Below are 17,593 nucleotides of genomic sequence, written 5' to 3' on the forward strand. Positions count from 1 at the left end.
CAATCCCTCTCCTGGTTTCCTGACCATGTTTTCATCACCATGTTTTTCTGCTCAGAGGAGCACTGTTCTGGGGAGAAGCAAAATATAATAATATAAAGGAAATGGTGGTTCTTTGTACTATGAAAATTATATGATTATTATATTAGAAATATTATATGGAAAATGTGCTGGGGTTGTGGCTCAGTAGCAGAGCACTTGCCTCACGTGTGTTACTCTGTTAAACATGCAGAAGAGGTTAGGCAGGGTAGTGCAACCTGGGTTTGATAATCAGCACCATGTGTAAATAAATGAATAAAGCAACTAAAAAAAATTTTAAAAGTTTTTTAAAAATGGAAAAGTACAAAAAAACCTTATTTTTTAAAAAAGATTTGTCATCCCATAACCAAGATTTCCATTGTTTAAATTCTTATAATTTAAGCTCTTTTTTTGAGTTTTCTTTAACATAGTAATACTGTATATAGTCTATTCTTTTCATTTGTAACCTTTTTTTGATGTGTACTGGGGGTTGAACCTAGGGCTATTTAATCACTGAGCCACATCCCCGGCTTATTTATTTTTTTATTTTGAGGTGGTCTCACTAAGTTGCTGAGGCTGGCTGCAAACTAGCAATCCTCCTTCCTCAGTCTCCCAAATTGCTGGGATTAGAAGTCTGCACCACTGTGCCTGGTGGAAAATATTTTTGATAGTTATATCATTTTCCTATTCCTTTTGTTTTGCTTAATTACCATTACTACCTCATTGACCGATTAATAAAGTGAGGCAGTTAGATGTTTGAATTTTGCAGATTATGCTGTAGTTATATCCCCATTGGCTGGGATTACTCATAATTTTTGTTTGTTTGTTTGGTACCCGGTATTGAACTCAGGAGCACTCAGCCACTGAGCCACATGTATTTAGAGACAGGGTCCCTCTGAGTTGCTTAGAACCTCGTCATTGCTGAGGCTGCCTTTGAACTCGAGATCCTTCTGTCTCAGCCTCCCAAGTCCCTGGGATTGCAGGTGTATGCCACCGTGCCAGGCTGAATATCTTTTTCAACTTGGATTTGGATCCCCCCGCCCCTCCAAGCTCGCCAAGGACCAAACTCAGGGCCTTGTGTGTGCTAGGCAAGTGTACTGGCAGTCAGCTAAATTCCCAACCCTTTTCAACAACTTTGATAAAGAATACATAGGTTGAAGCCAGGTGCCATGACTCATGCCTATAATCCCAGCCCTTGGGAGGCTGAGGCAGGAGGATTGTGAGTTCAAGGCCAACCTCAGCAGTTCAGTGAGGCCCTTAGCAACTCAGTGTGACCCTGTTTCTAAATAAAATACAAAAAAGGGCTGAGAAGGAGCTGGGGTTATATCTCAGTGGTAGAGTGCTCACCTACCGTATGTGAGGCACTGGGTTCGATTCTCAGCACCACATATAAATAAATAAATAAATAAAAAGTCATTGTGTCCATTTACAAGTAAAGAAATATTTTTTAAAAAGGGGGGGGGCTGAGGATGTGGCTAAGTGTGGTTAAGCACCATTGGGTTTAATCCCTGGTGCCAAAGGAGAAAAAAAAAAAAAAAGAATACATAGGTTGATTGTCAGGGCTCAGTGGCAGATGCTTGTAGTCCACCGATTCAGGGGACTGAGGCAGGAAGATTGTGGCCAACGTGGGCAATTTATTGAGACCTTCAGCAACTTAGCAAGAAACTATCTCAAAATAAAAAAAAATTAAAAAGGACAAGGAATATAGCTCAGGGATAAGGTGCTTCTAGGTTGAATCCCCAGTATCAAAAAAAGAGAGAAAAAAGGGAAAGAAAAACCAAAAACAAAAAAATAGATTTACAGAAAAAAGTTAGAAAATTTTTAGACTAAAATTATCAGATGGAGTTAGGGATAAATATAATTTCTGGTATATTGCTTCATAAAACTGGGAAAAGTGAGAATGAATTTTTTTTGTGTGTGTGGGGGGAACCAGCGATTGAACCCCAGGATGCCACTGAGCCATATCCCAATTCCTTTTTAAAATTTTGAGACCTAGTCTTGCTAAATTGTTTAGGACTTTGTTAAGTTGCTGAGAATGGCTTTGAACTTGCAATTCCTGTCTTTGCCTCTCAGGTACCTGAATTATAGGCATGCACCACTGTACCTGGCTGCACTTTATCTTTTTAAAAATTTTTTAAAATTAATTTTTAGTTGTCAATGGACCTTTATTTTATTTATTTTTATGCAGTGCTGAGAATTGAACCCAGTGGCTTGCCCATGCTAGGCAGGTGCTCTACCACTGAGCCACCCCAGCCCCTGCACTTTATCTTTTTAAAAGACAAAACAATATTCAAGAGTTTGGTGAGCCAAGCTTGGAACTGTCCTACCTCTTATAATGAGACTATTAAAAAATTGGACTTTGAATATTGCTCAGTGGTAGAATGCTTGCCCAGCACACACAAGACCCTGTGTTCAATCTCTAGAATTGCAAAAACATGACCTGTCTCCAGTCATGTTCCAGAAACAACATACGCCTTCTATGCTTATGCACAAAGTGATAATGACTTCCATTTATTGATTACATGCTTTATACCAAGTACATACATTGTCTATAACTCTTTCTCCATCTCTTTGAAATAGATGGTATTTTCCCCTTTAGATAATTAGTCTAACTTGTATGTTTATTTATGTTTATTTATTTAAAGGCTAGTGCTAGGATTGAAAGCTGGGCTGTTTCTGTTGTACCGTTTTGCCTTTGGCATGAGTATGCAGTGAGGCTGAGGGTGTTGGGAGTATCTGCTTATGAGAAGGTTAATTCCTGAAAAACTATTTATAACTCATTTATTCTTTTTTTTGGGGGGGGAGGGGGGTAGTGGGGACTGAACTCAGGAGCATTTGACCACAGAGCCACATCCCCAGCCCTCCCTATTTTGTATTTTATTTATAGACAGGGTCTCACTGAGTTGCTTAGTACCTTGCCATTGCTGAGGCTGGCTTTGAACTTGGGATCCTCCTGTCTCAGCCTCACGAGCCGCTGGGATTATAGGTGTGTGTCACTGCTTCCAGCCCCATGTATTCTTAAGTCCAAAATAACACTGTATCGTAATATTAGCTAATAACTATTGAGCACTTATTATATGCCAGGCACTTTTCTAGGCTCTTTGCATGTAATTTATTTAATTCTCATAACTCAGTAAAGATGTTACCATTCTCGTGTGTACCTGCACATGAGGAAACTGAGGCAAGGGGAGTAAATAGAGGAGCCAGGATTTGAAATGGGCCATCCAGCTACAGAATGCACACCTGTAGCCACTGTGCTGTGTTTGCTTATGCAGATGGCCAGGATGTTACAGAAGATTGCAGAGTTTTTAATAATTCTTCATGGAATTGATTCAAATTCCTCACTATTTTTAACTTCTAAACTATTTTTTAAATTCAAACATGCTTGTGTTTTATGTTCTATTTTTTTTCATTATAAACTATCACCCTCAAATAGTTATAGGCAATGTTGATTTTTTTAAAAACCTTTTTTTTTTTTTTTTTTTTTTTAGTTGTAAATGGACTCAATACCTTTTATTTTTATTTAGTGCTGAGGATGAACCCAGTGCCTCACATGTGCCCGGCCAGTGCTCTACCACTGAGGCCTAGCCCCAGCCCAGTGTTAATGCATTTTGACTTTGGATCTTAACTTTGTTCATGTTCATGAAGGGGTAAATGGAGTTGTCTACAATGGTTTTTGAGGACTGTCATATAGAAAAGGGATATAGAAAAGGAACTGTCATATAGAAAGTAGCTAATATTGAATGTTTTTTTGTGCTACAGAAATGGCAGATTTAAGTGGTTCGACCTAATATGACTAAGAGAAGGAAATTACAGAGAATCATTGTTATTTTGTTTTTTCATTTTTTTTTTTCGGGGGGTGGTAGGGGTGTGTACCAGGGATTGAACTCAGGGCACTTGACCACTGAGCCACACCTCCAGCCCTATTTTTTTTTTTAATTTTATTTAGAGACAAGGTCTCACCGAGTTGCTTAGCACCTTGCTAAATTGCTGAGGCTGGCTTTGAACTGTTGATCCTCCTGCCTCAGCCTCCCGAGCTGTGGGATTACAGGTGTGCACCATAGCACCTGGCCAAAGACATTTTTTTTTTAAATATTTTTTTTTGGTTGTAGATGGACAATGTACCCTTATTTTAGTTTTATGTGGTGCCAGGGATCAAACCCGGTGCCTCATGCATGCTAGGCAGGCACTATACCACTGAGCCACAACCCTGGCCCAAATCATTGATTTTTAAAAAAGACACTTAGGACAGGTGAGGTGGTGCATACCTGTAGTCTCAGTGGTTTAGGAGGCTGAGGCAGGACTATCATGAGTTCAAAGCCAGCCTCAGCAATTTAATGAGACCCTGTTTCAAAACAGAAAACAAAAAGTGCTTGGGATGTGGCTCAACAGTTAAGCACCTGGTTTGAATCCCTAGTACTACCAAAAGAAAAACAAAACAAAACAAAACAAACAAAAAAAAAACATTAGGTTGGTCTTGTCCAGTTTAGGGTATGTTAGAAGTTTGAGCTTTGAACTTCTTCTCTGACATTCCTTTCTTTATCTGAAAAGTATACATCACTTCATATTCCTTTTAATTTTTTAATCTGTAAGCTAATTTATGGATCTTAACTTTGTTCATGTTCATGAAGGGGTAAAATGTCTTGATCTTTTGTCCTGGATAGAAAGTGATTTTAAGGCATTCTTCTTTGGTGGGTGTGTGTGTGTGTGTGTGTGTGTGGGTGTGTGTGTGTGTGTGTGTGTGTTTAATTTAAATTGACAATATAACAACATACATCAGCCCATCAAACCTACTTTTGAAATGTAGATTTTTTAAAATGTAGATTATAATTGAGTTTAAGATTAAAATTTTTTTATTTTATTATGAAATTTGCAAAAGTAATCAAAATACTTAACCAGATGTTTATTTGTCTTGCTTACCTGCTTTTGGTGGAAATTATATCATTGCCTTTAGTAAAAATTTCATTCACCCAAGAAAGGTCCATTAAGGATATTCTTGGATGACCCTTTCTATAGAGGAGGAGTACCTTGAGTTTAAGGTGATTGCTGTTATTGGGATGAGGGTATTATGAAGGGAGTTTCTAACATGAGAACCTTGTGACAACTCTATTTATATTTTGTTATTGGTGCATTTCTACTGTTGCTTTCTATCTTTTTGGTTTTGGAGGGTCAAACTTTTATCATTTCTTTGAATTTGATCATGAGTCCTTCAAGTTCTCCTCATGTCCTGCTCCATTCGTTGGGTTGCTTTTTTTTTTTTTTCTCCTTTGGATTCTCTGGGTTCTTTTCATTCAACAAAATACTTTGTAAAACAAAGTATGTGGTGAAATTTTGAAGGCTCCATACTAAAACACTTGGAACAGTTACATTTTTCTTATGCAAACAGGGTTGTAAAATTCCTTAGGTTTCATAAAGAGATTGTGCAGAGTGTTCCCTAGTTCTGTCCACACAGATGGGTACAGGGTACTGGTGAATATTAATCTAGTTCAACTCATAAGCAATAATGTTGGCTTGAAGTACCTGATTTTCTTTAGGATTTCACCTTGTTCTTCCCCCAAAGTCAGTAAAACCCTGAGAACTTGAAAGCTACTTAAAATGAACACATTGACCTCCTGTTTCTAAAGATGAATCACAATTTTTTATCTATGATTCCCTGCAAACAATAATTTGGGAGGTAATTGCAGTCTGCTTGATATCTCGGACTGCATATTATACATACCCCAGTTTTCCTTTCCATTGCCATATGCTAATGCATGTTTTGTAATAACCAGGATAAGCACATGGAAAAAAAAACTTTGCTTTTTTTTCAGTACCAAATACTTTTAAGAAAACAGATGATTTTGTGACATCTAATGCGCCAGCTGTCGACCTAGACCATAAGTTTAGATGCAAGGTTGTGGACTGTTTAAAATTTTTCCGCAAAGCTAAACTGTTGCACTATCACATGAAGTATTTCCATGGAATGGAGAAATCACTGGAGCCAGAAGACAGCCCAGGAAAGAGGCATGTCCAGACAAGGGGCTCTTCAACGTCTGACAAGGCCAACCAGGAGAGCCTCACCAGGAAGCGAGTCTCTGCCAGTTCCCCAAGTAAGTATCTTGGTTCTGCATTGTGCCGCAGAGGACCCTGCTGCTAAGGCCACTGTGCTTATGTTTGTGACAGAAAGCAGACATTATGTTGGTCTTGTCCAGTTAATTCCACATGATTGAAAATGATAAGTCTTTCTCAGGTATTGTATCATGGAGCTAGGGCCCTCCTGGAGGAAGCAGAAATACTTAATTCTTATTCTTGTCTCTGCCTCTTGTTCCCCAAGTTATCTTCAGAGTTACCTAGCCTCTGTGCTCCCAATATGAGTGTGGACAATTGAGCAAGGGCGCTCCTTGAGAAGCTAGTGGGAGAACTCATGTCTGGAACATGCTGTCCTCCTCCCCTCCTCCCCTCCTCCCCAAACCTGTGTCCCGTCTCTACCAGCAGGGCAAAAGTACAAAAGAACTAAAAAACAATATGTGATTTTGTTAATGGGCAAATCCTTTTTCTTCTTAATTGCAGCTGAAGGCATTTTCAAAGTAAACTAGTTTATTTTTTGTAAAAACTGCAATGGTGCTTGTATGGAGTACCACAAAATCTCATTTCATATTTAATTACAGAGAACCATTTTGGAATTCTATTCTAAATCATAGAAATTGAAAAATTGTGTTTCTAGGGAAATTTCAGAAAAAGTAATGAATTTTCAATAAACTCTACAATCTCCCATCTTGTTTTTAACTGAAATTATAATATCACTACATATCTTTTTGGATTATAAAGCTTTTTCATTCAGATACATAGGTTTAAATGAAATGTGGAATTCCTAGCATCTGATAGCATCCCTAAGGAAGACAGATTAAATGAGATTTCAGGACAGTAGGTCAGGGCCATGAGATCTGAAGGTAATCTCTGGTCCTCTAAGAGATCATTCAACAACCATGCTGGGAAGACTAATGTGTTTAAGGCCAGTTTGGAGTTTCTTAGTCTTATGTGCTGTTATCTATCAGAAATATGTAAGCCACATGTATAATTTAAAAGTTTCTAGTAACCACATTGTAAAAATGTGAAAAGAAGCCAGATATAGTGGAACAAACCTATAATCCCAGCAACTTGGGAGGCTGAGACAGGAGGATGGCAAGTTCAAGGCTATCCTGAGCAACATAGTGAAATACTATCTCAAAAGAAAATTTAAACAAAGGACTAGAAGTAGCTGAGTGGTAGAGGGCTTGCCTAGCATGCATGAGGTTTATCTCCAGTACCACCAAAAAGTAAAAAAAGGGCTGACCCATTGTTATCCAAATTATCTTCCTTCTGTCCAGCTCAGACATTCTCTGGGAAGGGAAAGTTGCTTTTTGAGCATGGGATCAGAATATTGGAGTTAGAATTGCCTCAGGCTAAAATAGATCAAGCTGTTTATTCAACAACAATTTATTACTAAGCTCTGACCTGCTTAAGGGACCTTAGGTATCCCCTAAAGCATTTGTGTATTTGACCATCCCTGTCACCCTGGTGCTATTTTTAAAAACTGATAGGCAAAAATTCCCAGTTTACCCAGAGATTTTCAAAACCCTACTGAAAGGAATCTGGCATTTTCAGAGAGAATAAAATCCCAGGTTAGGGGCTAGGGTTGTGTCATAACCCAGCTCAGTTTGTGTAAGTACATTCTGTGATAGGCAATTTTTTTTAGTTGTGTGAAAACTAAGGACACATTTCTCAGAACGTATACTTGTGGTTAAGCAACTTATGATTGTATTTTTTTATTTTTTATTTGTTGTAACTAGTTATACATGACAGATCATACATAAACAGAGTATAATTTGACACATCATACATAAATGGAGTATAATTTCTAATTCTTCTGGTTGTACATGAATGACTATATTTTTAACAAGTCATCCAGTGACTCCCATGCAGGAAGGCTGGATGCTGCTCCAGCTAAGATCTGGATCAAGTAAATATTGTAGGTGTTATTTGTGAGGAGGGGAAATCTCAGTAACAGATCCTTTAAGTCCTAGGAAATAAATCTGACCCCATAATTAACCAAGTAATCAAAAGCAGAGAAAAATCTAAAATCACCTAAAAGATAAATATGGCCATCCAAGGTAGCAGGACTAGCTAGTAACAGACATTAACATCCCTGAGCAATCAGTGTTTGGTCCTAAATAAAGCAAGTAGTAACCAGGCAAGAGGATATTCCAGCCTGAGAATGGAACTAGTCCTTTGCTTCTTTGTGCCAGAATAACAACAAAAATCACGAGCACTAAGCTCTGACCTGTGTAACTGTCGGAGCTATAGCTGGTCATTTTTATACTTCTCAGGTGGAAAGTAGCATTTGTGCAGCCAGCAAGGAATAACAGCCCCACCCTCATATCAGGTGGATCCAGAACTCATAGACAGCTTGGTGACTGTCCAAATAAGTTTCCTGCCTGATTGCTGAGATGCTCAGCAGTTACTATCAGACTGATCATCTTGCTGGAATCTATATGGGAAATTGAAACCTTGGCCACTAGTCCTGTGTCTACCATGAACCGGCAGGAACTTCAGGATCGTTATGTGAGGACTGGGCTCTTTAGAAAGGTCAGCCTTCATTATGTGGCTGACTGTCAGCCAGAGTGAATGTGGCAGAGCACTCTGAGTATTCCACAGTATGGCCACCTCATTATTCCCCAGCCCTCCTGAAGGAACTTCTGTTGTAGGCATCTCCCCTCACCTTTCTCCCATCAGAAGGTCCCTGGTGTGTCAGTTTGCTCAGACTTGTGTAATCTGATAATTAAATGTTCTAAAATTTGAAAGACTAGAACCAGGTTACAGCCTTCTAAGAAAGCCCTTAATCTTTGGAGTGCAATTTCAGATGGTGTGCAGAGTTCTGGGGGAGGGATGTTTCAGGGTGAGACTCTGATACTGGGTATTCTGTTTCCTAGTTCACAGGCATTTGACATGTGTGTGGACTTGACTTCTGCATAAATGACAAATAGACACCACTTCTGCTTCAGTGACAATAGTGATGCTTGGGGATAGTGACTGTTTAAAACACACACACACACACACACACAAACACACACACACACATCCTTTTTATGCTGAATACTCTTATTTGACTATAGCAAATACTCTTAAGTGGATTTCTCTGATGGAACCTGGGGATTCTGTGAGAACCATCAGGGCTAGAAAATACCCTGCAGAGATTTTTTTTTTTTTTTTCCTGGGAGGTATGATTCCCTCAGTTTCTGGGTGGACAAGATAGAGCAGAAGAAGCAGTTTTGAGAGTCTTTTGAGCCATCTCAGTAACAGTGAACACTGATTCTGTGTGCTTCACACAGATCTCTTCGAAAATCTGATTTTTTTTTAAGAGAGAGAATTTTTAATATTTCTTTTTTAGTTATCGGCGGACACAACATCTTTGTTTTGTATGTGGTGCTGAGGATCAAACCCGGGCCGCACGCATGCCAGGCGAGCGCGCTACCACTTGAGCCACATCCCCAGCCCAAATCTGATTTCTTTATTACTCAAAGTGGTGATGGATAACTATGTGATTGAGGCAAAGCCCTTTCATGTGGGGGGAGAAATACATAAATAGTGAAAAAGGCTCAGTTCTATTTTAGGAACACATAAAATGCTCTGGGAACATAGATGCAGCTTTTGCCTGTAGGGCAAGAGCTGGAATGAAAGGAGGTGACATTAAAGTTAGGCCTTGCTATGGTTGAATTGTGTGTCACAGATCCCTTCCCAGTTCTAGAATTCCTATGTTGAAGTCCTGTCCTCTAGATATTGGTATTTAGAGAGGGATCCTTTGGGAGGTAATTAAGTTTAGATGATGTTATTAGAGTGGGGCCTTCATGATGGGGTTGGTGTCCTTTAAGAAGAATTCAGAGAGGGATGTCCCTTACCCGCTTCATGTGGGGATACACCACAAAACAGATTGGCCAACACCTAGAACTCTGGGAAGTAAATATTTATTGTTTAAGCCACCCCATCTGTTTTGTTTCAGCAGCCTCAACTAAATGTCCAGGCTCTCAAGGCTCTCAAAGTTAGAGAGAAGCTACCCCAGAAAGCAAGGGAAGAAGAAAGACATTCTTGTGCTGGGATAGGCAGGGCAAAGATTCTGAGGTCCCAAGGAGAATAAACTGGTCACCTATCCTTAAGATCCCCTTCTTACTCTAGCCATCTGTAATTCTGTTACTCACATGCCTCCTTCCCCTTAGCCAGGCCTTTGAGTGAATAAGCAGATGTAGAAGGTTGAAGTAGATTGGTGTTTCCAAGTGAAGTTTTGCAATATACCAGCTCTGATGTCTTGCAGGGGTCAGCTCAGGCTTCCTTGGTCTTTGGGTTTGTTTCTACTAATCAGTTGTGACTTATTTCTCTGGGTTGTAATTTCTTGATTTAAAAAAATGAGTGTTTTTGCAAAATGGATGAAATTGTTTTCTAGATATCTTATTTATTGGACTTTCTTCTTTAGTTGTGGTATATTTTAGCAGGAAAGCTGCCCACAGATCTATCTGTAAGTCCTGTATGTTCCCTAGTATAGAACCTAGATGTGCAAGCTAGCTATAGCTCATCATTCCTCTCTGAGAGTTCCTAGATACCCATCTGGGAAAGGGACTGGGGCCACAGTGCTGATATGGTCCTCGAGAGTCAGATAGATCTCCTTTTAAATGTCTTTGAGACACAGAGCATGGTAGTGTGTGCCTGTAGTCTCAACTATTTGGGAAGATAAGGTGGAAGGACACTGGAGCCCTGCCTGAGTATTGGTCATGGTGGTGCACAACTTGGGAGGCTGAGACAGTAGGATCAGAAGTTTAAGCCAACCTCAGCAATTTAGTGAGACCTTGAGCAACCTTGTCTCAGAATAAAAAACAAAACAACAACAACAACAACAACAAAAACTGGGGATGTATCTCAGTGTTGTAAAAGCCTTTTATTTTTAAATTTTGAGACAGGGTCTTGCTAAGTTGCCAAGGCTGGCCTTAAACTTTAGATTCTCCTGCCTAAGCCTCTGGGATTAAGGAATGTGCCCCTGAGCCCAGCTTGTTTGTTGTTGTTTTTGTGCATACTTGGCAAGTGCTCTGTTGTTCAGCTAAATCATTTTTTTTTTTTTTTAAAGCTCCCTATATGATTCCAGACAGGGTTGAGGAGCAATGATCCAAGTAGGGTTGGCAAACTTCTCTGTAAAGGGACAGATAAGAGTAGCCAGGTGTGGTAGCCCACATCTGTGATCCCAGCTACTTGAGGATCGCAAGTTCAAGGCCAGCCTGGACAATTTAGCAAGACCCTGACTCAAAATAATATAAGAAAGTCTGGGGATATAGTTTCCCAATAGAACCTTGTCTAGCATATGCCAGACCCTGGTATTTAATCTCAAGTACCAAATAAATGGGCTGGGAGAGGACTAGATAATACTTATTTTCAGCTTTGAGGGCCCTAAGGCCTTTGTCATTACTTCTTAACTCTGTGTTGAAGCATGAAATAAGCCATAGGCAACATGTAACAAATGAGTGTTGCATGTTTCATCAAGACTCATTTATAATAGCAGCCTGCAGTTAGTTGTCTCCTGGGCTCTAGAGGCCAAGTGATGGAAGAATGACTGTCCTGCAGCCACTATAGAGCCCTCAAAGGCAAGAAAGGTGATCTCACTGGCACAGCCAAGGCAAGAAGTTAGTAATGCATGTTCTATTTAGTAATGCATGTTCTATTTCTTCCCATTGGACGTGCTTCATTACTTAAGAATAAACATCTCTGTGTTGAAAAAAACATTAAAATGCCAACACATAAACTTGTGTTTAATTGTAGCTGCAAAAGACAAGGAAAAAAACAAAGAGAAGAAATTCAAAGAGTTTGTGAGAGTGAAGCCAAAGAAGAAAAAGAAAAAGAAAAAGAAAACCAAACCTGGTAATCCTCCCGAGGGTTTCTTAGGTTTCCTTGCCGTGGGTGGGGAGGGATGACTTTCTCCTGTGGTAACCTCTGAGCCTGCACTGAGGAGAGGAAGGACCAGCAGGCCTTTCCCAGGGCTTATGGGCTGAACCTAGTAGGGCCCTAGTAGGAGTGGCCTGGGGTGGGGTATACTCCCATGTCTTACAAGGACCAGCTGGCATTCTTTATTATTTATTTATTTATTTGTTTGTTTGGCACTAGGGATTGAATCCAGAGGTGCTTTACCAGTGAGCTACATCTTCAGCCATTTTTATTTATTTATTTTTAATTTGGAGACAGTGTTTTACTAAGTTGCTGAGGTTGGCTTTGAATTTGTAATCCTCCTGCTTCGCCTGATGAGTTGCTGAGATTATAGGTGTGTGCCACCATTACCAGCTCTGATTGGCGTTTATGAAAGCCCTCCCATTAGGCTCATGGGCCAGTATATCTCCTATTACAGAGCCATATACATGGAGGCAACAAAGTCTGAGAGGATGTGTAGATGACTGATTGTTCACATATATAAATCTTAAACATACATCTCTAAAGAAAGAATTCATTTCTTGAGAAGTATGTGTGTACCCCAACAAAAATGTTTAAGAAAGTCTGTGTTAAAACCTTGGCAGTTAAAGAGATGCCAGGTTTTCTTTATTTTCATTGTAGTTTCTTTCTTTTTTTTTTTTTTTGGTACCGAGGATTAAACCCAGAGGTGCTTAACTACTAAGCTGTATACCCAGCTCTTTTTTATATTTTATTTAGATACAGGGTCTTGCTGAATTGCTTAGGGTCTTGCTAAGTTGATGAAGCTGGCTTTGAACCTTCTGCCTTTGCCTCCCGGGATGTTAGGATTACAGGCATATGCCACTGCTCCTGACTCATTGTAGTTTCTGACTTAGAGAAAAAAAAAACTTACCAGAAACAGGTGAGGAGGGGAGGTGATGGTGAGAAGGAATTTTTTGGAATTGGAGTTCTCAGAGGTAGCTGGAAGTATGAAATCCTAAATCTTCCCTCAGTACCTTATACCTTTTCTTGGTTGAATTGACCCCAAGTTTGAGCTATTGGAACAGGAGGCTTACTGATTGGATGAGGTTGGTTCTGGAATGCCATGATAATGTCTGGAGTTGTCAGGTGTGGTGTTACACACCTAGCAACTTGGGAGCCTGAAGCAGAAGATTTGCAAATTTGAGGCCAGCTTCAGTAACTTAGTGAGACCCTGTCTCAAAAAAAAAAAAGAGCTGGGGATGCAGCTCAGTTGGTAACATGTCCCTGGGTTCAATCCCTTAAACCACCGCCACCCCCCCGCCACAAAAAAATAATAAAATATATAATGTCTGGAGTTGCTCATTTCTTTCTCATGCTGTTCTTCCAGAATGTCCCTGCAGTGAGGAGATCAGTGACACCTCCCAGGAACCTTCTCCACCCAAGGCATTTGCTGTTACCAGGTGTGGGTCTTCACACAAGCCTGGTGTCCATATGAGCCCACAGCTCCATGGCTCAGAATCTGGAAATCACAAAGGGAAATTGAAAGCAGTTGGTAAGGGTGCTCGCTGCTGGCCTGATCATTTGTTAGAAAGTAATACTTGGAACAGTGTCTGCAAAGAATAAGTGTGTAGTAAATGTTGGCTTGATTATAGCTAATTAGGCACCAAGACTCAGTGATTCTGGTGCAGATTGTTCCTGGGATCCTCTCCTTCCTCTTTCCCCACTGTCTGCAGAACTTTAAAGTGACTGTGGACACAGCCTTCTTATGTATGAAGGCTCGCTTCATGGGAAGACTGAGGAAAATTTTAGTTCTGAGGATTAACAGACTGTGTGGTTCATAAGGAGTTGAAGCTCACTGACAGATCTGTGACCTCGAGCAGCCACTGACCTTGGGCTTCATGCTCTCTCAGTGAAGTGAAGAAATGGATTTCAGTTCATTGCTAGGCAGCATACTCCATTTGGACTAATGACAACCCCAAGGAACAGATTAATTCCTGATTTCTCAGCCCTGGAGTAAGGTCATTTTCTACTCACGACAAGCTAGGGTTTTATACATTTTATAACTATAATTTAAAATAGTGACTGTTGGTTTCCCTCACCTTCTAGAGGAGGAGAATTTGAGTGAATCCTCTTCTGAGAGCTTTCTTTGGAGTGATGAGGAATATGGCCAAGATGTTGATGTGACCACCAACCCAGATGAGGAACTTGATGGAGATGACCGCTATGATTTTGAGGTGGTTCGTTGTATCTGTGAAGTCCAGGAAGAAAATGACTTCATGATTCAGGTGGGTTGAGCTTCCAGAACACAGGTGTAGGTATAGAGAAGTGCAGACATCTCTGGAGAGAATGTTAAGGCCAGGAACAATGGAGGGTCATGTCAATAGCACCAGACTGAGTTTGCCTTTTGGTTCAGCTTTCTGGGTATTCAGGCTGTCATGAATAGCCTATTAATAGAATAAGAGAGGACTTATAAATCCAAACTTCTCATCCTCTGCTGGAGGCATTTGGGGCCTGCAAAGGGGACAGGTTTTGGTCACACGATGAGAAGCTAAATAGCAGGGACTCAAGACCTGGGGTGGCAGTTCAACTTTCTTATGGACCTATCTTGTCTTTGAGGTAAATTTTCTTTGTGGTATGAAGGAATGGAGACTGGTTTTATGACATTTCTCTTTCCTGTCATTTTCCTAACATACCTTCATCATCTTTATCTTTGGGATGTGCCTGTGGGGTGGGACCTCTCTACCTGTCTTGGGGAGACCATCATTGTCCCCTGGCTCTGACCCCCTCTGCTTGCCTTCACCTTTCACTTTGTATTACAGTTCTGGCAGAGGTGGCTGCTATTTGGTTAACTCTGAAGGCCATCATAAATACCATGGATATATATTGGCATCTGGCCAAGAAATCTGAGTTTTCTTTAAGTCACTTATGGTTATATTGGTTAGCATCTTTTTTTTTTTTTTTTAAAGTTATAAACAATACTTCTTGGGGCTGGGGATGTGGCTCTAGCAGTAGCGCGTTCGTTCGCCTGGCATGCAGGTGGCCCGGGTTCAATCCTCAGCATCACATACAAACAAAGATGTTGTGTCCGCCGAAAACTAAAAAATGAATATTAAAAAATTCTCTCTTTAAAAAAAAAAACAAACAATACTTTTATTTGTTCATATTTTATGTGATGCTGAGGATCGAACTAGTATCTCACACGTGCTAGGCAAGCATGCTACCACTGAGCCCCAGCTCCAGCCCCCTATTGGTTAGCATCTTTTGGGAGCAAGTACAAACATTTTTGGGAAAATAGTCAAGGTCCTAGAACCCAGAGGCAAAATTGCATCCAGGCTTAGCAGCTTAGAATTCCATCTTCAGGGGCTTAGTCTAGTCTGTTTCCTAATTCTTCCTGGAGTTGATTTGGTTCTTTTAAAAAATCTTTTTGCTACTTGTTAATTTTCTTGGAAATTGCAAAGTGATCACCATCCATGGTTCCTTTACACCTTCCCTGTTTTAACTTTTTGTCTTTAAGAGACTAGCTCTGTCCAATTCTAAATTCCTGGGCCAGGAATTCCATCTGGGTTTAAATCAGGTATTAGCCTTTGGAATGATCACCTGTGGGGAGGGGGCAGACGTCTATCCTAGGCCAAATGCCAACCCTTGGTCTAATCATCTGGCTGGTGGTGGTGAAAGTTGTGGGTATGTGTGGTTCACGATGTACAAAAAGGCTGCCTAGGGCCTCCCTCTGTCATTGTGTGGAAGGGGTGAGGGGTGTTAACCAGAAAAGAGGGTATCTGTGGTAATTATGAGAAAAATACTCAGCCTTTCTGTCATGGAATATTATTTCCTTGTCCTTAAGTCAATATGTGCGTCAATTTTTGAAATTAACTTTTGCACTTGTCTTTTTTAACTCAGCAATCTCCTTTCCTTTGATTTCTTGAAATATTAAGCTTGCCATAATTTAAACTTTCAGAAAGTCCAGAGTGAGTAGGCACCTTACATTTTCACCTTTAATTTATCAAGTGTTTTTTTAAAAATCTTTTTGAATAATTATAGATCACAGGAGGTTACAAAGAAATATACTACTAATGAGAAGTCAAGTGAACTATTGCCCAGGCTTCCTCCCATGCTAGGAACGCACACAACAACACAATATCAAAACCAAGAAATTGATATTGGCATAATCTCGAAAGCTTATTCTGATTTTATCAGCTACATACATGTACTGTACTTATATGTGTATGCATATAACTTTGCACAGTTTGTCACAAGTATAACAAAACTGTCAGTTTTTTCACAAGTATATATACTGTGTAACCAGTACTATAGTTAGGATACTCAAGTACTATCATTATTAATAATTGAGAAGTAAAGCAAAAAACAAATTTGTTTTTGAAAGTCACATTGTCTAGGCTGGCTAATGAACTGTTCTCTACCCCAACCAGTATGTACACACAACATACTTCAGGTGAAACACTTCATAGTCTTCATAGTAATTTCTTGGATTTACAGATACATAAATTGTCTTCAGCACTTTTTGATATTAGTGCTTTTCATACCTTTTCGGCATCAGAATCCCTGTTCCTAATGGACTTTTTTGTAGAACCCCAAAGTGTCTTACTGGTAAAAGCTGTAGTTTTATTTAATTTGTGGTAGTGGGTTTTGAAGTAAGGGCCTCACTCACGCTAAGGCAAGCACTTTGCTACTGAGGTATATATCTTCAGCCCCATAAAGCAATAGTTTTAAATGTTTAAGTTGAAAAAAAATTCAAAATAAATAAAAGTTTAAAATGATTAATCTTCACTTTTAAGGTTAGAAATGTGATCCGCACACGTTCTCATGAATTCTGATAATATAGTCAGAGTTGTGGCCCTTAGTGAAAACCTGTCTCAAAATAAGAAAAATTTAAATATAAAAGGGCTGGGGACTGATGATTTGGAACACTTCAGCATATTGCTTGTTTTTCTCTATTTGGTTCTGTCTGTGAGACAAGCTTGATGCACGTGGCTCTTGTTAGAATGACTTTTCCTAAACAGCATGCTGTGTTGTCTCTTTGAATAAATACAAGTGGGCGGAAAAGCTTTGTTCTAGGACAGAATTATGTGTGCAGTACAAAATAATGTGTACTGGTGGGCTCTGTTATCTTAACATTTGGCCTGAACATTTTTAGTGTGCATTTTTTGTTTTGTTTTTTTTAAATTAGTTTCATCCAAAAACATGTACTTTTGTAAAACCTGTGGGATACAACTGGAATTGTTATATAACATGAAGACTGTTAGGATTTTTTAGTAGAAATTTTTTTGAGGTATAAAATGTTTATTTATAAAAACTGATTCAGCCAGTTTAGCATTTTGAAATAAAGTTTTTTGTTGTTGTAGATGAACACAGTATATATATTTATTTATTTTTATGTGGTGCTAAGGATCGAACTCAGTGTCTCACACGTGCTAGTCAAGCACTCTACCACTGAACTACAACCCTAGCCCTAAAATTTGTTTTTTCCAGGGTGGTTTCAAGGAGAATATATGCCAGTACTTTAACAATGGGAAGATTACCATATGGCATGTGTACCCTTGAGGAAGGGAGCTGTAAGATTGCCCCGTAGCCTTCCCCCAGGGATGCTGAGTTATCCTGTGCTTTATTTAGTGTGAGTGTTAAGGAATAGCAATTCACTTGCCAA

The 17,593-nt window shown here is 39.6% G+C and overlaps 1 protein-coding gene across 7 annotated transcripts in view; it reads left to right on the forward strand.

The window, feature by feature from the left end:
* Phf20 (PHD finger protein 20) overlaps nt 1-17,593 on the forward strand; it is a 126,324-nt gene that overhangs the window by 85,902 nt on the left and 22,829 nt on the right. For all 7 annotated transcript variants that reach the window (XM_040275986.2, XM_005329880.5, XM_021729561.3 and 4 more), the window contains 4 exons: nt 5,826-6,104; nt 11,830-11,928; nt 13,319-13,483; nt 14,038-14,216. In XM_040275986.2, coding sequence (XP_040131920.1) covers nt 5,826-6,104; nt 11,830-11,928; nt 13,319-13,483; nt 14,038-14,216 — 722 coding nt within the window. The remainder of the gene's footprint in view (nt 1-5,825; nt 6,105-11,829; nt 11,929-13,318; nt 13,484-14,037; nt 14,217-17,593) is intronic.

This window comes from Ictidomys tridecemlineatus, chromosome 5 (assembly GCF_052094955.1).
Source record: "Ictidomys tridecemlineatus isolate mIctTri1 chromosome 5, mIctTri1.hap1, whole genome shotgun sequence".
Classification (NCBI taxonomy): domain Eukaryota; kingdom Metazoa; phylum Chordata; class Mammalia; order Rodentia; family Sciuridae; genus Ictidomys; species Ictidomys tridecemlineatus.